Source organism: Myotis nattereri (genome assembly GCF_964212035.1).
Source record: "Myotis nattereri genome assembly, chromosome: 3".
Taxonomy (NCBI): domain Eukaryota; kingdom Metazoa; phylum Chordata; class Mammalia; order Chiroptera; family Vespertilionidae; genus Myotis; species Myotis nattereri.
In genome coordinates, this window is record NC_138077.1 from 54,499,891 (window position 1) to 54,516,272 (window position 16,382).

The following is a 16,382-nucleotide window of genomic DNA, read 5'->3' on the forward strand; positions in this document are numbered from 1 at the left end:
GGGTATTTTGCTAAATAAAATAAGTCAGACATAGAAAGGCAAATAGCATATGATTCCACTTATAAGTGAAATCTAAAAAACAAAATAAATGAACAATGATTTTACTTATTTTTTAAAAAGTACTTACAAGGTCTGGGAGGAGGAAATCAAGGGTTTGTTGTTTGAGGCTGTGCTCCTTCTGATGTCAGCATCTAAACAGAAATCAGAGATGAGGGGAGTAAGGGATAATAATGGAAACCTTTCCGAGCTATTGCAGCTAAGCACTCAGGGTGGCATCTAGGTGCTACATTCTATGCAGGATAAGCAGCAAAGTCCAGGTGAAGCTCTGCACATAATTTATAGTTTGGCTCTGTTCAAGTCACAACCAGGCTGATTAGTGAAAGTAAGCATAGCACGCAGAAGGTCAAAGTGGACACAAATCCAGTTGAAATAACAAACTCAGACTTGGTGCAAGACAGTGAACAAGAAAAGGAGGCATCCTAAGGCACACAGGACACACCCTATTCCAAGCAGAAACCCAAAATAAACGACTCCACTCTCTCCCTCCTTCTCTAAATCTCAAGCCCTCTTAAATAATAAACTCTCAGAGGCAAGAGCTTTTTCTAGCTCTTTTTCATAACAGAATCAATACCTAACATAGAACATGGATCACAGAAGTTACTCATTAAGTGTGTATGGAATTGGAACTTTTCTCCTAACATCTGATCACTATTGATATTGCTCCTGAACGTGAGAAGTCTTTCCATATCCTTAAAAAAAAGCTTCATGGAAAGACTGCCTTCCTGGCTGGTAGTAAAGAATTTGTCAGGAAAGAAAGAATTTCCCTGTGGTTTGGCAACTCCCTGGAGACGCCTGATAAGCAACAAATTTGCACAGAGCTATTATTCAACATGATCTTTAGGCATAATTGCAGAAAACTATGGCAGACTTTTCAACACATATTTCTGATAAAGGATTTTGAAGAGGATTTCTAATGATATGCCTGAACCTACAGAGACCTCATCTACCCAAATACTTCAATGGGAGGAATGTGAAATATAGCAGTCATGTCCAAGAAAGGCAAATAGAATCTATTCAGTCATGAAAACAAGACTGTTCAGATAAATCTAATCCTTCATTTCCTTTGATGCCCAATGAAAAGAGCTTCTTTTCCTAATTAAACCTACACAATGATCAATCTCCTGCATTCAAGCCTCTCAATAGAGCTCACATGACATCACTCTGCACTTGGCTATGAGTAGCTCAATTGTTCTCCACATTTCCTCTCTATATATATTTTTTGTATGTACCATGTGAGAAAATGAGATCGTGTCTAATTCTTCTGTTTGGCCCTAAAATACTTAACACAGGCTCTGTATACAAGTATATATTCAAATAATATTCCTAACAAACCAATGTCTTCAAAGCTATATACACAAGAGAACAAAATTAAAACCTGTCAATTTTCATATGCTTTCTAAGCATAGCAAAACTCAAGACAGAAACAGCATTTTTTTACTATTAAATAACAAGTTTTATTTTATTTTAACAAATAAGTTCATATATATCATAATTATCTGCCTGAATTTGAACCATCAAAATCCAGATCCCAAAATGTTGCTAGTTGTCTATTCCATTCCAAATAGTGCTAATGGAGGAGAAAAAAAATTCAGGGAATAGTAGACCTTCATGGACCATTGGGTTTGTACCATTTATGTGATTAACACTTACACTGTCTTGGATTGTGCTTAAGTCTTGCCTTATCCTTATAACCCTCAGAGTGTTTTGTACATAATGGGTTTTCAGAAACCATTTCCCAAATAAATGATTAATTGGCTAAAAGCAAAAAGCAAACTTTAGCTTGTTTGGCAGTGATAAAAAAGGAAAAATGAGAGAAGATCTTAGACAGATATCCATGAATAAAGAGTTAACTAATGCTGTTACTTTAGGGCCAGGCTATTAAAGAAAAGAGCAGAGAGGAGAGGTGACTGATATTTCATGATTTCTATGGAAACCATCATCTTCATAAAAACTATTCAGCAATTCTCCATACTCAAAGAGAGAAAGCCTTATTTTCTTTGAGAGAAAATTAAACTTTCCTCTTTGAAAAATATAGTCAAGTCATACTTTATCACATTTCTTCTTCTTCTTCTTCTTCTTTTTTTTTTTTTTTTATCACAGGTGCAATGATTTCCTAGCTCATCATGAATCCTTCCAAGAGTGTGGAAGACCATAGAGATCTGGATGTCAAGATCATACCCCAGTAGAGGAGGGGACAGGCAGCACCTGATATCATAAGGGACATGAATCCTGACACTGGTCAAGTATCATGAAGGCCTGTAGGTACTGGGCTTCTGCTGCATCCTGTTGACTCTCTCTAGTCAGTCCAAGAAGATGAATAAGTAATGTCATTGGAACACTAGTCTAGTATTTGGGTAAAAGTAGACAAGGGTCTAAGATAATTAGGGGGTAAAGAGAGAGGAGGAAGCTATTCATCTGGATGGATTACATGTACCCCAAATGAAAACACTTTAGAAAGAACTCTGAGAAGCTTTCTTTCTAAGTGGAAGTTAATATAATTATGAAACTTTTTATCAATTCAGTTTTTTATACAAAAACGCATTTCAAATGTTTCCAATGCTTTAATAGGACAAGGCTATTACAACTGACTGAAAAAGTTAAAAAATATATGTAAACAAACAACAATTTATTGCCTTTCAGCTGCAAACTTGTCCTTTTGTCTGTTCTATGATAGTGGAGCTGGACTTATAAAAAGCAATCTCTTGCTAGCTGGTGCGATGTTAACTTTTGTCAGTAGAGGGCACTGGAGGGACACTGGAGGAGGAAGGGTTTCTCCTGCTGGTTCTTGTGTGCTCCTCTAGGCAGATGCCTGTGCTGCATGTGCCTCTCCCCAGAGTAAGCATGCCTTCCCATCGCCTTGCAGCCGAGTCCTACTAGTGATACATCTTCTCATAAATGGCTTCCCTTGGCACCGCCTGGAAAAGCTTCACAGCAAGAACCACCTCCCATGAACCACCTCCCCCAGCTCCCCTTGAGTTCTGAGGCATGGCACCTCCCTGGGGGACGCCTCCTCTAGCACCCCAGACAATGATTTCCTGGTGAGGGCCGTTGGCATGGCATCTTATGTGGACAGCATCCCCTGGCACACTCTCAGGGCTGCTCTGCGGCTTCAGAGAACTTCTCTACCATCCCGTGAGCCTGGAGGTCTGAATCTCAACCTTAGAGATGTGGCCTCTTCTACATTTGTTCCTACCCGGGTGCTCTAGCTCAGTCGGAGGGATAGTGACTGCTGCCTCTATCTGCTATTCCTGAATGTTCTACTGTTCTCTTTGCTCCTTATGAGCCAGTTTCCCATTACTCTGATCCTGCATTATTGTTAATAATTCTTTATATTAAACGTTCCCTATTCAAATTACTGTGTGGTTTCTGTCTCTTGATTGGACCTGACTAGATACATATGTGCAGAAGATGGAAATTGTAGGAGAATCTAAAAAGGGAGATAATGAAGAATTGATGCAGCTGTAACTGACAAGGATAAAGGAGGGCTGGGGATAAAAAGAATAATAAAACACTAAAACTAAAAAAGTTGAAAAGACTATCTGGAATTGGGAGCTTACGAATGATATCATACCATTTTGGTAGACACCATCAGAAACAGGTAAGGTGACAGAAGCCAGAAACAAAAGACCATATATTGTATGATTATATTAATATGAAATGTCCAGAAAAAGGCAAATCTACAAGAGACAGAAGGTAGATTAGCAGTGGACTGGGTCTTGAGGTGGGGAAGAGAATAACTGTAAATGGGTACTTACTGGGATGGTGAAAATGTTCTAAGACTAGATTGTGCTGATGGTTGCCCAACTTGGTAAATTTACTAAAAATTATTATACACTTAATTAAAGTGGTTAAATTTTGGTATGTAATTATGTGTCAGTAAAATTGTTTTTAAAAAAGAAATAGATGTTAATTAATACAAAGCTTTCTATGATTACAAGGTTTATATCCATCCACTTTATTGCTAGGAGGAAGTAACTTTCAAATCTACTTCCTCCATAAACACTTCTGTTCCATACGGTTTATTTGATGAATCAGGATCTAAGAAAAGTGATTACATTAAGCAAAGTATTACATGTGCAGAGTATTTATCATAGACGTTGTCCATAACATGATTCTTAATTTTTTCAAGGATGTTATAGATTCTGATGACCTTCCTAGGATAGTATTACAAGAGACTCTTCGATAGCATAAATCATTTACAGTGATCAAAAAGAAACCTCTAGCCCTAGCTGGGTTGGCTCAGTGGATAGAGCGTCAGCCTGCAGACTGAAGGGTCCCGGGTTCAATTCCGGTCAAGGGCACAAGTCCAGGTTGCGGCTTCCCCCCGGCACCCAGGGGAAGGACGGCCTACTCTTGCACGAATTTTGTGCATTGGGCCTCTAGTAATCAATAAACACACAATCAAAGGACTGTGATTGTAAACATTAAAAACCAGTTAAGAAGTGACAGAATAATATACGTCAAGCAAGGAAAGACTATGTTAGAATAAATTATAACAATTCAGGAGTAGAGAAAAAGGTATCTAATTATTTTTATTTCTCTAAATCTTGATCTAATTTTAAACAATTATTTCAGTTTCTAGTTGCTGACAATATTAAGTTAAAATTAACTTTAATAAAAGTCCCAAGTTTTGTGTTTGTGAGCTGTAAAGCCATTTTAAGTAGAAAACTGCTACTGTCTTTGTTATCCCACCTACAGAAAGGCTATCTGTTTAGATCACAAAGCAATTACTAAAGCCAAACATGTGCAGCATTAAATCCTAACTGTAGGCAGAGTACCGAGGAGAGAGATTTTGGCTCTGTAAATTCAAAACTCTAAAGAGGCACTAAGCTTCATGCCATTCTCTCTGACTTTTGCTATCTGGATATGTGGCAGTAACTTAGCTATAGTTTTAAACTAAAATTTCTTTACCTGACCATTCCTTTCTACATTACTACCGCCACCAGCCATAACAACTATTTAATCTGTATCACTGTAGGGAAAGACAAACAAGGACCATCTCAGTGAGGAGGATTGTTGGGGTCATATAAGGAAGAAGAAAATGAATATTTAAAGTGTCCCTTGCCCTAGCCAGTTTTGCTCAGTGGATAGAGCGTCGGCCTGCAGACTGAAAGGTCCCGGTCAAGGATTCCGGTCAAGGGCACATTCCCAGGTTGCAGGCTCGATTCTCACCAGGGAGCTTGCAGGAGGCAGCTGATCAATGATTCTTTCTCATCACTGATGTTTCTCTCTCTCTCTCTCTCCCTCTCCCTTCCTCTCTGAAATCAATAAAAATTATAAATAAATAAATAAATAAATAAATAAATAAATAATAAAATAAAGTGCCCCTAGCTGGCTTAAGCCCAATTTTTCAAAGCTATTTCTCCAGACCCTTTAGTCTTCATAACCTTGACAGGTGTCACATGACCTATGTATAAAGGCTAGTGCAAACATTCACACACATGCATGTATGAGCACATCCACGCTGGCAACAAAGGCTACCTGAAAACATCGAGGCCATTGACACTGAGAGTCCATTCTTTGACATGTGAGTCAGGTTAGATCCTTCGCTACCATCTGTGTAATAATGATTATAAAAAGGGGCCCTTTAGTATTTAGACATGAAGGAAATCAATGAAAATGACAGTTTTCTGTACCAAATATTCCTGGAATCAGGACTTGACTTTTGCTCTAAAAGATGAAACTGATTTTAGGAACTTAAATTTATAGGTATACTCTACAGGTATACTTTTCACTACAGCTTTGGTTCTCAACCAGGGAAAGATTTTGCCAGATTTTATCATTGGTAATGTCTGGAGACATTTTTTATTGTCATGGTTGTGCTATGAGCATCTTGTGGGTAGAGGCCAGGATGATGCTAAACATCCCATAATGCATAGGACAGTCTATCACAACAAAGAATTATGGGTTTAGAGTTAGAGAAACCCTGCCTTAGGCCTTTTCTTTTAAGGATTTCTGTTTGGAACTGACTAGAGACTTAGTTGATTAAACGTCTTCTCTGGGACCACTGGTGTACTTCATGCCACCTCCAGGCAAGCTATTTCAAATTTGGCTCCTCCCAGCTTATGCAGCTTCCCTGCCTCTTTGCTTTGCTACAAGGGGCAGACTTATCCACACCCAGTGAAGCAGCATGTTTTAAAATTATCTTAATATCACCCTCATGAAATTCTGTTGATTCCAAGAGAGAAGCAGAACGTTTTTATTTTTATTTTTAATTTGGAGATCAAGTCAATCACAGACTGTGGTAAAATAAAAAAATACATATTTGGTTTCTGGACCAGTTCCTAGCACAGAGCTCCTAAAATTCATTATTTCCTAAGTGACAGGAATGTCTTTTGTTATCCATAATGAGCCCCTTTCTATGAGCTTATACTATTTAATAGGGGGACTCTTGGGGACATCCAGATAGCTTGGGTAGGTCTGGTTACCAGAAGAAATTTTAGCCACAACCCCAATTTCGCAGGAGGAGAGAGGGCCTAGAGGTTAAGTTTAATCATTAATGGCCAAAGATTTAATCACTCATGCCTGCACAATGAAAGCTTGATAAAAACTTATAGTGATGAGGACTGGGGGAGCCTGCTCGTTGGTGAACATATGGATAGGACAGTGGCACACACTGACTCCACAGGACAGAGGTTCCTATGGACACTTTGGGGCCTTGCCCTATACACCTCTCCATGTAGCTGTTCATTTTTACCCTTTATGATAAACTATAATTGTAAGTATAGTGCTTTCCTGAGTTCTGAGTCATTCTAGCGAATTACTGAACCTGAGTAGGGAGTCGTGGGAACCCCTGAATTTGTAGTTGGCTAGGGAGACATGTGGTGATCCTGGTGACCCATCTACGGCTGGTATTTAAGCAGGGATAGTCTCATGGGATTATGATCTTAAGCTGTGAGGTTAGGTCTGTGCTCCAGAAGTTAGTGTTAGAACTGAATTGTAGGACACTCAGAGTTGGTGTCAGAGAACTGGAGAATCACTGTTGGAAAACCACATACAAACAAAAAAAATGAGTTTTAAGTGACTACTACTGTCATGAATAGAAATCAGATATATTAAGGCGAATACAGAAGAAAAATTTCCCTGAAACCTGGAAAAGTATGAGTAAAAATTCTATTTCTGAATGGGGAAGAAACCCAGCTACCACACCAAGAGGTCTGTGCAGGTGAATGGTTCTCTGGATTAGTGTAAACAGGAAATCAAAGCCTCATTCGATAAAAGATCTATCTATTCATCATTATGTTACAATGGAGAATTACAGGTACAATTCACCCTCTATAAGAAAATTACTTGGTTTCAGCCATGGGGGGAAAGCTATGTCCCTGAACTGCTGTTTTTTGTTTGTTTGTTGCACTGATAGAAACTCAAAGAAATTTATGATTTGCAGAAATGAATGAACCCATTAATCATAGGTTAACCTAATTTAACAACTGCCTTCCCAGATTATGACCCTCCCCTTCTCTATGCAGATATCTGTTATCCTTGGGTGAGGATTAACAAAACAAACAAATAAAAGTTTGTGATTTTGCTAAGCAATTTGTCACTGGGAGGACAAGAAATAAAGCTCTACTTTATAAACGTAATTTTTTTTCCTTTTCTGCTTCCCCTCCCCACTCAGTGACTCTGTTCTTTTCTCTTAGGATAATAAAGCTCCTTTTAAACACTTTGAAACAATTTCAGTTGTGTTATCGAATACAAGAGAATAGGATGCTAATTTCATATAGGTATGGGCCAGTCCGAGGCTCTTAGCAGGAGGAATCCAAGGGAGAATCCAAAAGAAAGGTGCAGCCCTAGCCGGCTTGGCTCAGTGGATAAAGCGTCAGCCTGCGGACCGGAAGGGTCCCGGGTTCGATTCCGGCCAGGGGCACGTGCCTGGGTTGCCCAGTACGGGGCAAGCAGGAGGCAGCCAATCAATGATTCTCTCTCATCATTGATGTTTCTATATCTCTCTCCTCCCTTTCTCTCTGAAATCAATAAAGAAATATATTTAAAAAAAGAAGAAAAAAAAAAGAAAGGTGCAATGGAGGAAGAAGCACCAGGTGACTTCAACGACCGGTCCACTCCACCCGCAACACTTCCTTTCGGTGTTCTTTTCTGCTTAAATTTTAAAGGGGTTTTTTTTTTTTAGCAAGAGAGGTTGTCCCTTACAATAACCCACAACATTCCACCATGGACCATGCTGAAGATCACTACTTAGGGAAAACTTCTCAGCCTATAATTCAAAATTAAAAGAAACCGGTAATGAAAGCGCCCTTGAAACAAAGTGCCACTTCTTACCTTGGATTTCAAGTTCATCAACCTCATCAGCGGAGCCAGAGTCAGAGAACTGTGTGGAATCACGGGAGCTGAACTGGGAGCTGCTGGAAGTGACCCGAAAGCCTGTTAACATCAAAACAAGGGGAGGAGGGAATAAACAGGACAGAAAAACGTCTCCTACTTCTTTGGGGGTCACAACAAAAGGGACCTGGTATGACGTCAGTGGAGAAGTAAACACAGCCCTGGGACAGATGCTGGGGAGGTGGAAACTGGTTCTGTTTGCTGGCCGATCTTTCACTCATGAAGTTTATAAAGTTTCATGTAAATAGTAGGTACTATTATCTGGGAAGGGAATCTGGGGCCAACGGTCTTAGCTCTCCTCCTATCAGAAACCTATTTTTTGGAAGATATTTTTGAGGTAGGAAATGAAGTCTCGGACTCTGGTCTGGTAGAAAAAAATAAAACCTAGAAAATCTTTTCTGACAGAAGAGGAACCCTTGGCTTGGTGATAACCTCTCAAGTTAAGACAGAAAAGAAAACCCAGGAGGCACCAAGTTCTCCTGAGGCAGGAAGAAGCAAGAAGAGAGGTATTCCAGGCCTCACTCACTTCCATGCTCGGTCTCCTGGTACCCAGGGAGCAGGTTCTTGGTGCGGATCTGCTGGCGGCGAAGGCGGATCTTCTGCTTCAGTTCCTGGATCTCTCTATCGCTGTCTTCCCCCTCCTCTTCCTCCTCTTCCAGACACTGGCTCATCATGTTGCACTTCATTAATTCAATGGCAGCAATCAAGGACTCTGAGATACTGAAGTGGGCATTCTCCTGGGGGAAGGAGAGCACCAAAGAAGTTGTTCAGCAAGGGGTTAGAAGTATTAAACTCCCCGCTGATTACATGGTTGGAAGGAAAGCTTCCAAGGCACACGCTACTGTTCTTCCAAACAGCCAGGGGAAATGTGCGATTCTACTATAAGGACAGCTGATGACCAGAAAACCTGTTCTACATTCCCTTTGCTCTCATACCTGTTCATGTCTGGCCTTCCGGTCCTATTTTCCACATAAAAATATGACAGAGCAGAGTCCTACATTTCCTATCAGGGTCTTTCCTAAAGCCATACAGTGGTATACAGAGTATTAAGTTAAATGTGATGTCTCAACATAAAGTGCTATAATTTGTAAGCTTTAAAATTCTACAGGAACATTATTTATTACACTAGAGGCCCAAGGCACGAAATTCGTGCAAGGGGCTCAGCCCTCGCAGCCCCAGCTGCCTCGAGGCCCCGTGGCCCCACCCACTGGTTGGTCCGGAAGGTCGTTCCACCTTTAGGTCTAATTAGCATATTAACTCTTTATTATATAGGCTAGCTGAGCTTTAGAACAAAATATAGAAGTTGGCTCTGGAAAGAGTTTTTCCCTCAGGTTCCAGGTCAAGGAAACAACAAGCAGGCGGCTCAAATTCAATCCTTCTCTGTCCATGGCAGCTTCTAAGACAAAATCAATAATATTTCTGGACTTGATGAGGAGCACAACTCCCTGAAGAGTTCTCCAGAGATAGAATTTGCTGAGCTTATCTTTACTGTGAACTTACCTTTTCTATAGTCTATACTCATGTTACTGCAGTGTGCCCCAGGACCCCTTTCAAACAAATGGTGGCCTAGCCAGTTTGGCTCAGTGGATAGGGCATTGGCCCTCAGACTGAAGGGTCCCCGGTTCAATTCCAGTCAAGGGCACGTACCTGGGTTTCAGGCTCGATCCCCCACCCTAGTCGGGTGCCTGTGGGAGGCAACTAATCAATATGTCTCTCTCACATCGATGCTTCTCTCTCTCTGTCTCTCCCCCTTCTCTAAAAATCAATGGAAAAATATCCCCAGATGAGGATTAACATAAAAAAAAAAAATAGAACAAACGGCACCGCCGCCCCTCAGATCTCCTGACTCAAGAGCTCTTAGATTCTTTAGATTCCTCACCTTTTCCAGGTCTGCACAGCTGCCAAAGTCTTGCTCGGACAGGTAGCTGATAAGGGACTGTCCTTCTGATGGCCTTCGGAACATGCCTTCACCTGAGCATAGGTACTGTCCACCCTCTGTGGGCAAATGGAATGTGAATATGAAAAGCTCTGCTTTGAAAAGCAAATCTGTTTGACAGTCACGCTTCTTCAAGAAGTCTGATGTTTTTACCATTAATGATAATCTTGAGTTTTCCCGCGTAACAGGTTGGAAAAAAAGATATCTACCTTCTAAAGGAATTCCTCTGAATTTCAAATCCCACAGCACAAAGCCTCCTGGTTAAAGAATGATGGAATGGAAAGTGCCTGGAGAAAATTCTTTTACCACCTAAATTTAAGATGACATACTCGCTCTCCTACCCCACACAAAAAAGGAAAACAAGAACCTGTGCTGACAATCAGACAAGGAAACAACTGGCTTCTTCTTACGGCTGATTTCCATGTGGAGCTCATCTTCTGGTAATTAAGCCCAGACACTCAAAGGCCTCTTTTCAAGGGCCCTCTCAGCCACTCAGAGAGCCATTCCATCTGGCTGGACAGACATGCCTAGTGATGACCCCCGGAGCATAAGAGGGGGTGGGACCGCTAGGTCAGAGAGAAGCCGAGAAACGGGGGGCAGTGTGATTTCTGGCACAGGGGTTGAACTGATGGAAGGGAGAGAGACACTGTCTGTGAGTACCCTCCACAGAGCTGAGACGAGCCACACAGCTCAGACTGTAGCAGGCACAAGGGGAGAGCAAAGACACAATTGCAGCCCTGCCTTCCTAGTACTCACCATACTCCATGTACAGAGAGCTGGGTGTGCTGACTTCACTGCTTTGGCCAGAGTAGGACAAGGGGCCTCTCAACTTCGACTTATCATTGCAGGATTCTAGTGTCAGTGGCCACCAGGAGTAAAAACACACACACATGAGCAACAGTTACATTTCCAACTCTGGCTTTTCAACATTTAACTGCTCCCATTCCCGATGCCCTCCCAAACAGGAGAGAGGTGGCACACCAACAGGGAACAGTCCAAGAATGCAGGGACACATGGGAAATCGGTATATTCCAAGGGGGAAAGAGAAAAAACGGGACCCAGAATGAAACACAAAGGGGAAAAATAAATCAAATGAAAGTGGATTTATGAATTCAGTCCTCTGTTCTTCCATCTTCTTACCAAATGTTCCCTAAGTATCTATCCTCTTGACAAACCAATTTATAAAACTGTCTTCAATTCGTAAAACAAAGTATAAGCACATTGAAACTTTACTAATACCATGACACGAGGTTTTAAATAATATCAGAAGGGTTAAATTCACTAAGGAAATACGAGACTATGGCTTCCCTTCAACCTGAAATGTAAATGTGTCCTATTTACAAATTTAACCCATTTCTGAATGGGCAGAACAGCAAAACGAAATCCAGCAATGTCCTTAACACAAGCACCAAGACAATGCTAGAGAAAGCAAGGAGGATGCCTGGAACCAAAGGGCTGGAGGCCCAGCCTTACTGGAGAAGGAAGAGGGGGGTTTTAAGAGAAAGCTGGCAAAGTATGAAGTGCATGGATAGAAGTTTTCAAGGGACAGTGAGAGTTGGGAGTGGAGAAACAGCAGCAGGCAGGGCTCGCAGGAAATGAGAAAACTGATATTCTCCGAAGGGAAACAAAATTCCAGTGTCACAGAAGGAAGAGCAGGCGGGAAAGCAGGTGGGTGCCTGAGAAACGAGCTGTATGCTCAGGGAGGATGAATGACTGAGCTGCATCCAACCCATTTCCCTGACAGACGGTGCCAACTGGTCAGCTGCTCCCCTCACAAAATATGCTACTCCGTGGTGAGAGATGACGTGTGTTCTCCTGGGCCTCTAAGATTTCCAGGGGTCCTGGCAGTGGGCTCTGCTCCTCACTACTGAACTGAAGCAAAAACCAGCAGTTCCCACGATGCCTTGTTAACAAACCAGGACTTGGGAAGGGCCTCTGAGGTCCCCAGTCAAACTCAGTGAACAACAGAAACTCCAACACCAGCACCCTATTTCCTTACAATACGTAAAGGCCATCCGGCTGGCTTACTGAGCTTTCTACATACATCCTGATGCTAGCCTGTTCAACGGAAATGAAATCTGTCACTTGAAATGCCCTCTTACACTTTCTCATCTCCTTGGGAACAATGCTCCTTTAAACAATGGTCTCACAGACTTACTCCTCTTTAACCTGATCTTTTCCACGCTAACATACCCAGGGGCTTTACCCATTACCAGGAGAACATGGTTTCCAGTCCTCCCTCACCACTCTGTTCTGCTGACACATTCCAGTTTAATATCGCCATGCATTACGGTACAATATTCAGTTTGAACATCCTGTGACAACCAAAGAAACAGACCAAGTCACTAGAAAAATCCTCTGCAATGGCTGGAATGAGGGGTGGGGAGAACCCGATAAAGGAAGGAAGACAGGTGACAGAAAAGGGAAACAGGAGCGGCCAAACGCATGCACCCACATCCAAGACCACAGAAAGGGAAGAAGACCCATTCTGGTGTTAATTCAAGGAAATTAAAGAAAGCTGTTCTAAGTACTCAGTTATAAGAAAAATTCTGCCAGTTTCATCAAGATGCCTTAGACAATAGAGCAGCTTCAGTTTCGTCTTTGGACAAACAGGACTGACAAGTCTTGACTCTGCCTCCCAGAGCAGCTGGGAGACTGAATGAAGTATTTGGAAGTCGTGGGCCGAAAACACATTATGCAAAACATTGGTGTAGTTTTACACACAGGTCCAAGCATCACAGCAGGACCAGACTAGCCAGACTTGACTTGACACCAGAATGGAAAAGGAGGTTCTGAACCAAGCACACTGGTGACAGAGGAGCAGCAGGAGGAGGTGGTACACAGAAAGGAGGAGGACTGGCTCCCAAACCTGCAATGGGATCTTCAACTATAATGGTGATATTCCTGGGGCCTCCTGTACGTAGACAGACAGGTGCAGAGAGTCCAGGTCGAGGAAATGAGAATAGAGAAAGTGAGAAAAAGAGTGTCCTTCTATCGAGCCAGGTGGGGATTTTTCTCCCAAGAGGGAACCCATATGCTGAAGGAGGGATGACTTGTACAAGAAGCTGCACATGACCCACACTCCCTCGACCCCTCTGCCTGGGTTTTCTCGCTCCCTTTCCAGTGCAGGTTACCGTGATTTCTGGAATCCAAGTGGATTCAAGAATGAGGAAAGGGAAGTATTACATGCTCAAAGACCAGTTGCCTGGCATGCAGTGGACACCAGGCCCACCACAGGAGATGTGAATGGAGACTCTAACCCAAGCGCTCTTCACATCTAAAACAGCTTGTGCGAAGACAGGCTTTGACTTGGAGTTTATTTTCTAAAGAGTTCCAATAAGCCAAACCATGTTTTTGACAGGAAAATAGGGACAAAAGTTTGCTATTGAGAAGTTTCAGATGAGGGCCTTAGCTCTCACCTTCCTAGAAATTACAAAGAGAAATCAATGGCAGCTCTAGTTGCTAAAGGAAATCCTTTTTTTTGTCTTTGATTTTTTTTTATATTTTATTTCTGGGGTTTTCACTCAGAACTGGCTTTAAGCACAATGGAAATCCTCTTACAAATGAAACCCAACCAAAGCCTGCCAGACACCAACAACCCCGGAGAGATGGTGGCAGGAAGATGGCAAAAGCAATGAGACCCACCTTCCCTGTGCCTACAGCCCTCTCTGCTGGTGTTTGTGTGAGGGAGGTCTCAGTGGCCAGGCCTCCTTACCTGATGGCCTTTCAACTGGAATCAGTGATGCACAGTCTGCCCCGCCTACTTGTTTACTAGGTCACATCACCCCAAACCCACTTCATCCCTAGTTTCAATAAGGAAACCCTAGTATCACTTGGCCTCTCTCATGTTGATAATACATGCTGACCAAACTACTCAGGAATCACAGGAAGGGGAGGAATTTAATGGGATTATTTTTAAAACTTATTAGTACTTCCCCTCTGTCTGAAAGATACATTTAAAACTCAAACTGTGATGAGTCACACTGTGTATGCTCTGATGCTAAAGAACTAGTGAAAGAATCCAGGAAAGCATTTCCTATTTAGCAATGTATAAAGGAACAAACATAAATATTCTGAGAGAGATGCTTTGGGTAACCCTATTAGATTACAAACTTCTCTCTTTTGTTAGAAGCATAACTTCTCTTTCTGCCATTTGAAGATCCTTCCGCCCTAAGAAAAATTCAGGAAACCACCTTCCTAACTAGGGGCTGGTGATGAGCATTACCTGGGGCTCCTCTGGAGACAATGTTGGTATCCGAGTGGGAGCGAGTATGGCTCTTCTTTGTTCCGCTGGTGACAGTGAGTGCCTGTCCCTCTGAGAAGCTGGACCTGCGAGGGACACTGGACAGCTGGCTCTGCCCACCTCCCTCTTGGTCCACTAGGGAAGCAGCAGCAGAAGCTGGCTTCTGGGAACTGCTGGAGGAGACCAAATTGGAGCTGCTGCTCTCAGCATTGCTGCTGTGACTCTGACAACTGGCGGTCCGGCCTCGGGAGTCCAAGTTGCCGATGGCCAAGTACTCGGGCCCCTCACTGGCATCACTTGGGGAATCATTCTGGCTGCTGACCCAGGATGACTCCAAGGGGCTGGTCAGAGTGCTGGAGCTCATCTCATTTGGAGTTGAAGGGGAAACCCTGGCTAATGCAGAGACTGGAAGAAGAGGGGCTTGGATGGTTTCATCCTTTGCTGGGGAAATGTGTCCTCTGCTTTCTTGAGGTTTCCGGGGAGGGCCGGAGAGAGAAAAGGAAGTAGATCTTCTTTCTAGGATATAAAAAGAAAGGGAAAGGAAAGGTGACCTGGAAGCCTTTGGTATATGTGAAGGGCTTCTCCACAACGAAGGTTCAAACTCCCTATCATTAATAGTGCTCAGAACACATGGCGTCACCTTAGAAAAGGTAAGTCATTTAAGGTGAGTAAAAAATTACTTAGAAGCAGCTAAGTCAAGAGAATGAGCTCTTGAGACAGTGACTCCATAGCTTATTAAGATGCATTCCTCATCTGAAATGAGCAGTAACAACATTTACCTCATAGGACTATTTTGAGGATCAAATGAGATAATACATATAAACTGATTATAACAGAGCCCTGCACGTGGTAGGCATTCAATACACGTTGGCTATTATTATTGAAATGCATTCTTGGCAATGAAGATTAGAAACACAGGGGACTCTAAAACCACCTCTCTTTCCTCGTTACTTTAACGATTGTACTGAATTACCTTAGGCTAGTTGCTATACACCTTTTTAAGATCTCCACTATTAAGACATGAAGTTTGACAAACTACACCAACTCAAGGCTCTATCTAGACCAGCTGTGGGCAAACTACGGCCCGCGGGCCGGATCCGGCCCGTTTGAAATGAATAAAACTAAAAAAAAAAAAAGACCGTACCCTTTTATGTAATGATGTTTACTTTGAATTTATATTAGTTCACACAAACACTCCATCCATGCTTTTTTTCCGGCCCTCCGGTCCAGTTTAAGAACCCATTGTGGCCCTCGAGTCAAAAAGTTTGCCCACCCCTGATCTAGACCCAGCTTGTGAGCACCCACAAAGTCTTCTTCTTTCCAGTCTAGGAATACATGTCATAGCTACCCTGTCCTGCTCCCATACCTGGGCCGTGGTTGGGTACGGATTGGTGGAGGCTAGAGAAGGACCCAAAATAGGAATGCTGAGCGGAGCTGGTTGGAGGAGTACATGTGGAACCAGGCAGAGCTGTCAGGCTCTGGCTCTTTGTCACCAGCAGTGGGCTCTCATGCTTTCTGGCAAACTAAAAAAAAAAAAAAAAAAGTGTCAGAGTCAAGAGTCAAGGATAGAGGTTCTCAGAGAGGCACTAAGCACTACGGAAACCCTGGTAGAAGCTGGCCATTGGTAGCAGGCTTGTACTGCTATGCACATGGAGTCAGAAGTCAGACCAGGGTTCAAATCCAGGTCCTATCACTTATAAGCTATTTGCTCCAAACTCCGGGCAAATGATTTATTTACTCTACCCTCAGTGGCCTCCTTTATAAAGTGAGATTAATGGCAACCTTAGAGAGTTGTGATGATTAAGT

At 42.5% G+C, this 16,382-nt stretch overlaps 1 protein-coding gene across 2 annotated transcripts in view; it reads right to left on the reverse strand.

The window, feature by feature from the left end:
• Positions 1–16,382, reverse strand: part of RUBCN (rubicon autophagy regulator) — a 52,673-nt gene that overhangs the window by 8,731 nt on the left and 27,560 nt on the right. Inside the window, exons 6-14 of one of the 2 annotated variants that reach the window (XM_081085703.1) lie at positions 15,943–16,099; positions 14,559–15,092; positions 13,203–13,247; positions 11,090–11,185; positions 10,277–10,392; positions 8,924–9,134; positions 8,338–8,439; positions 5,542–5,616; positions 128–191 (exon numbers count right to left, since the gene is read on the reverse strand). In XM_081085703.1, coding sequence (XP_080941829.1) covers positions 128–191; positions 5,542–5,616; positions 8,338–8,439; positions 8,924–9,134; positions 10,277–10,392; positions 11,090–11,185; positions 13,203–13,247; positions 14,559–15,092; positions 15,943–16,099 — 1,400 coding nt within the window. The remainder of the gene's footprint in view (positions 1–127; positions 192–5,541; positions 5,617–8,337; positions 8,440–8,923; positions 9,135–10,276; positions 10,393–11,089; positions 11,186–13,202; positions 13,248–14,558; positions 15,093–15,942; positions 16,100–16,382) is intronic. The other variant, XM_081085704.1, reaches the window with a different exon arrangement.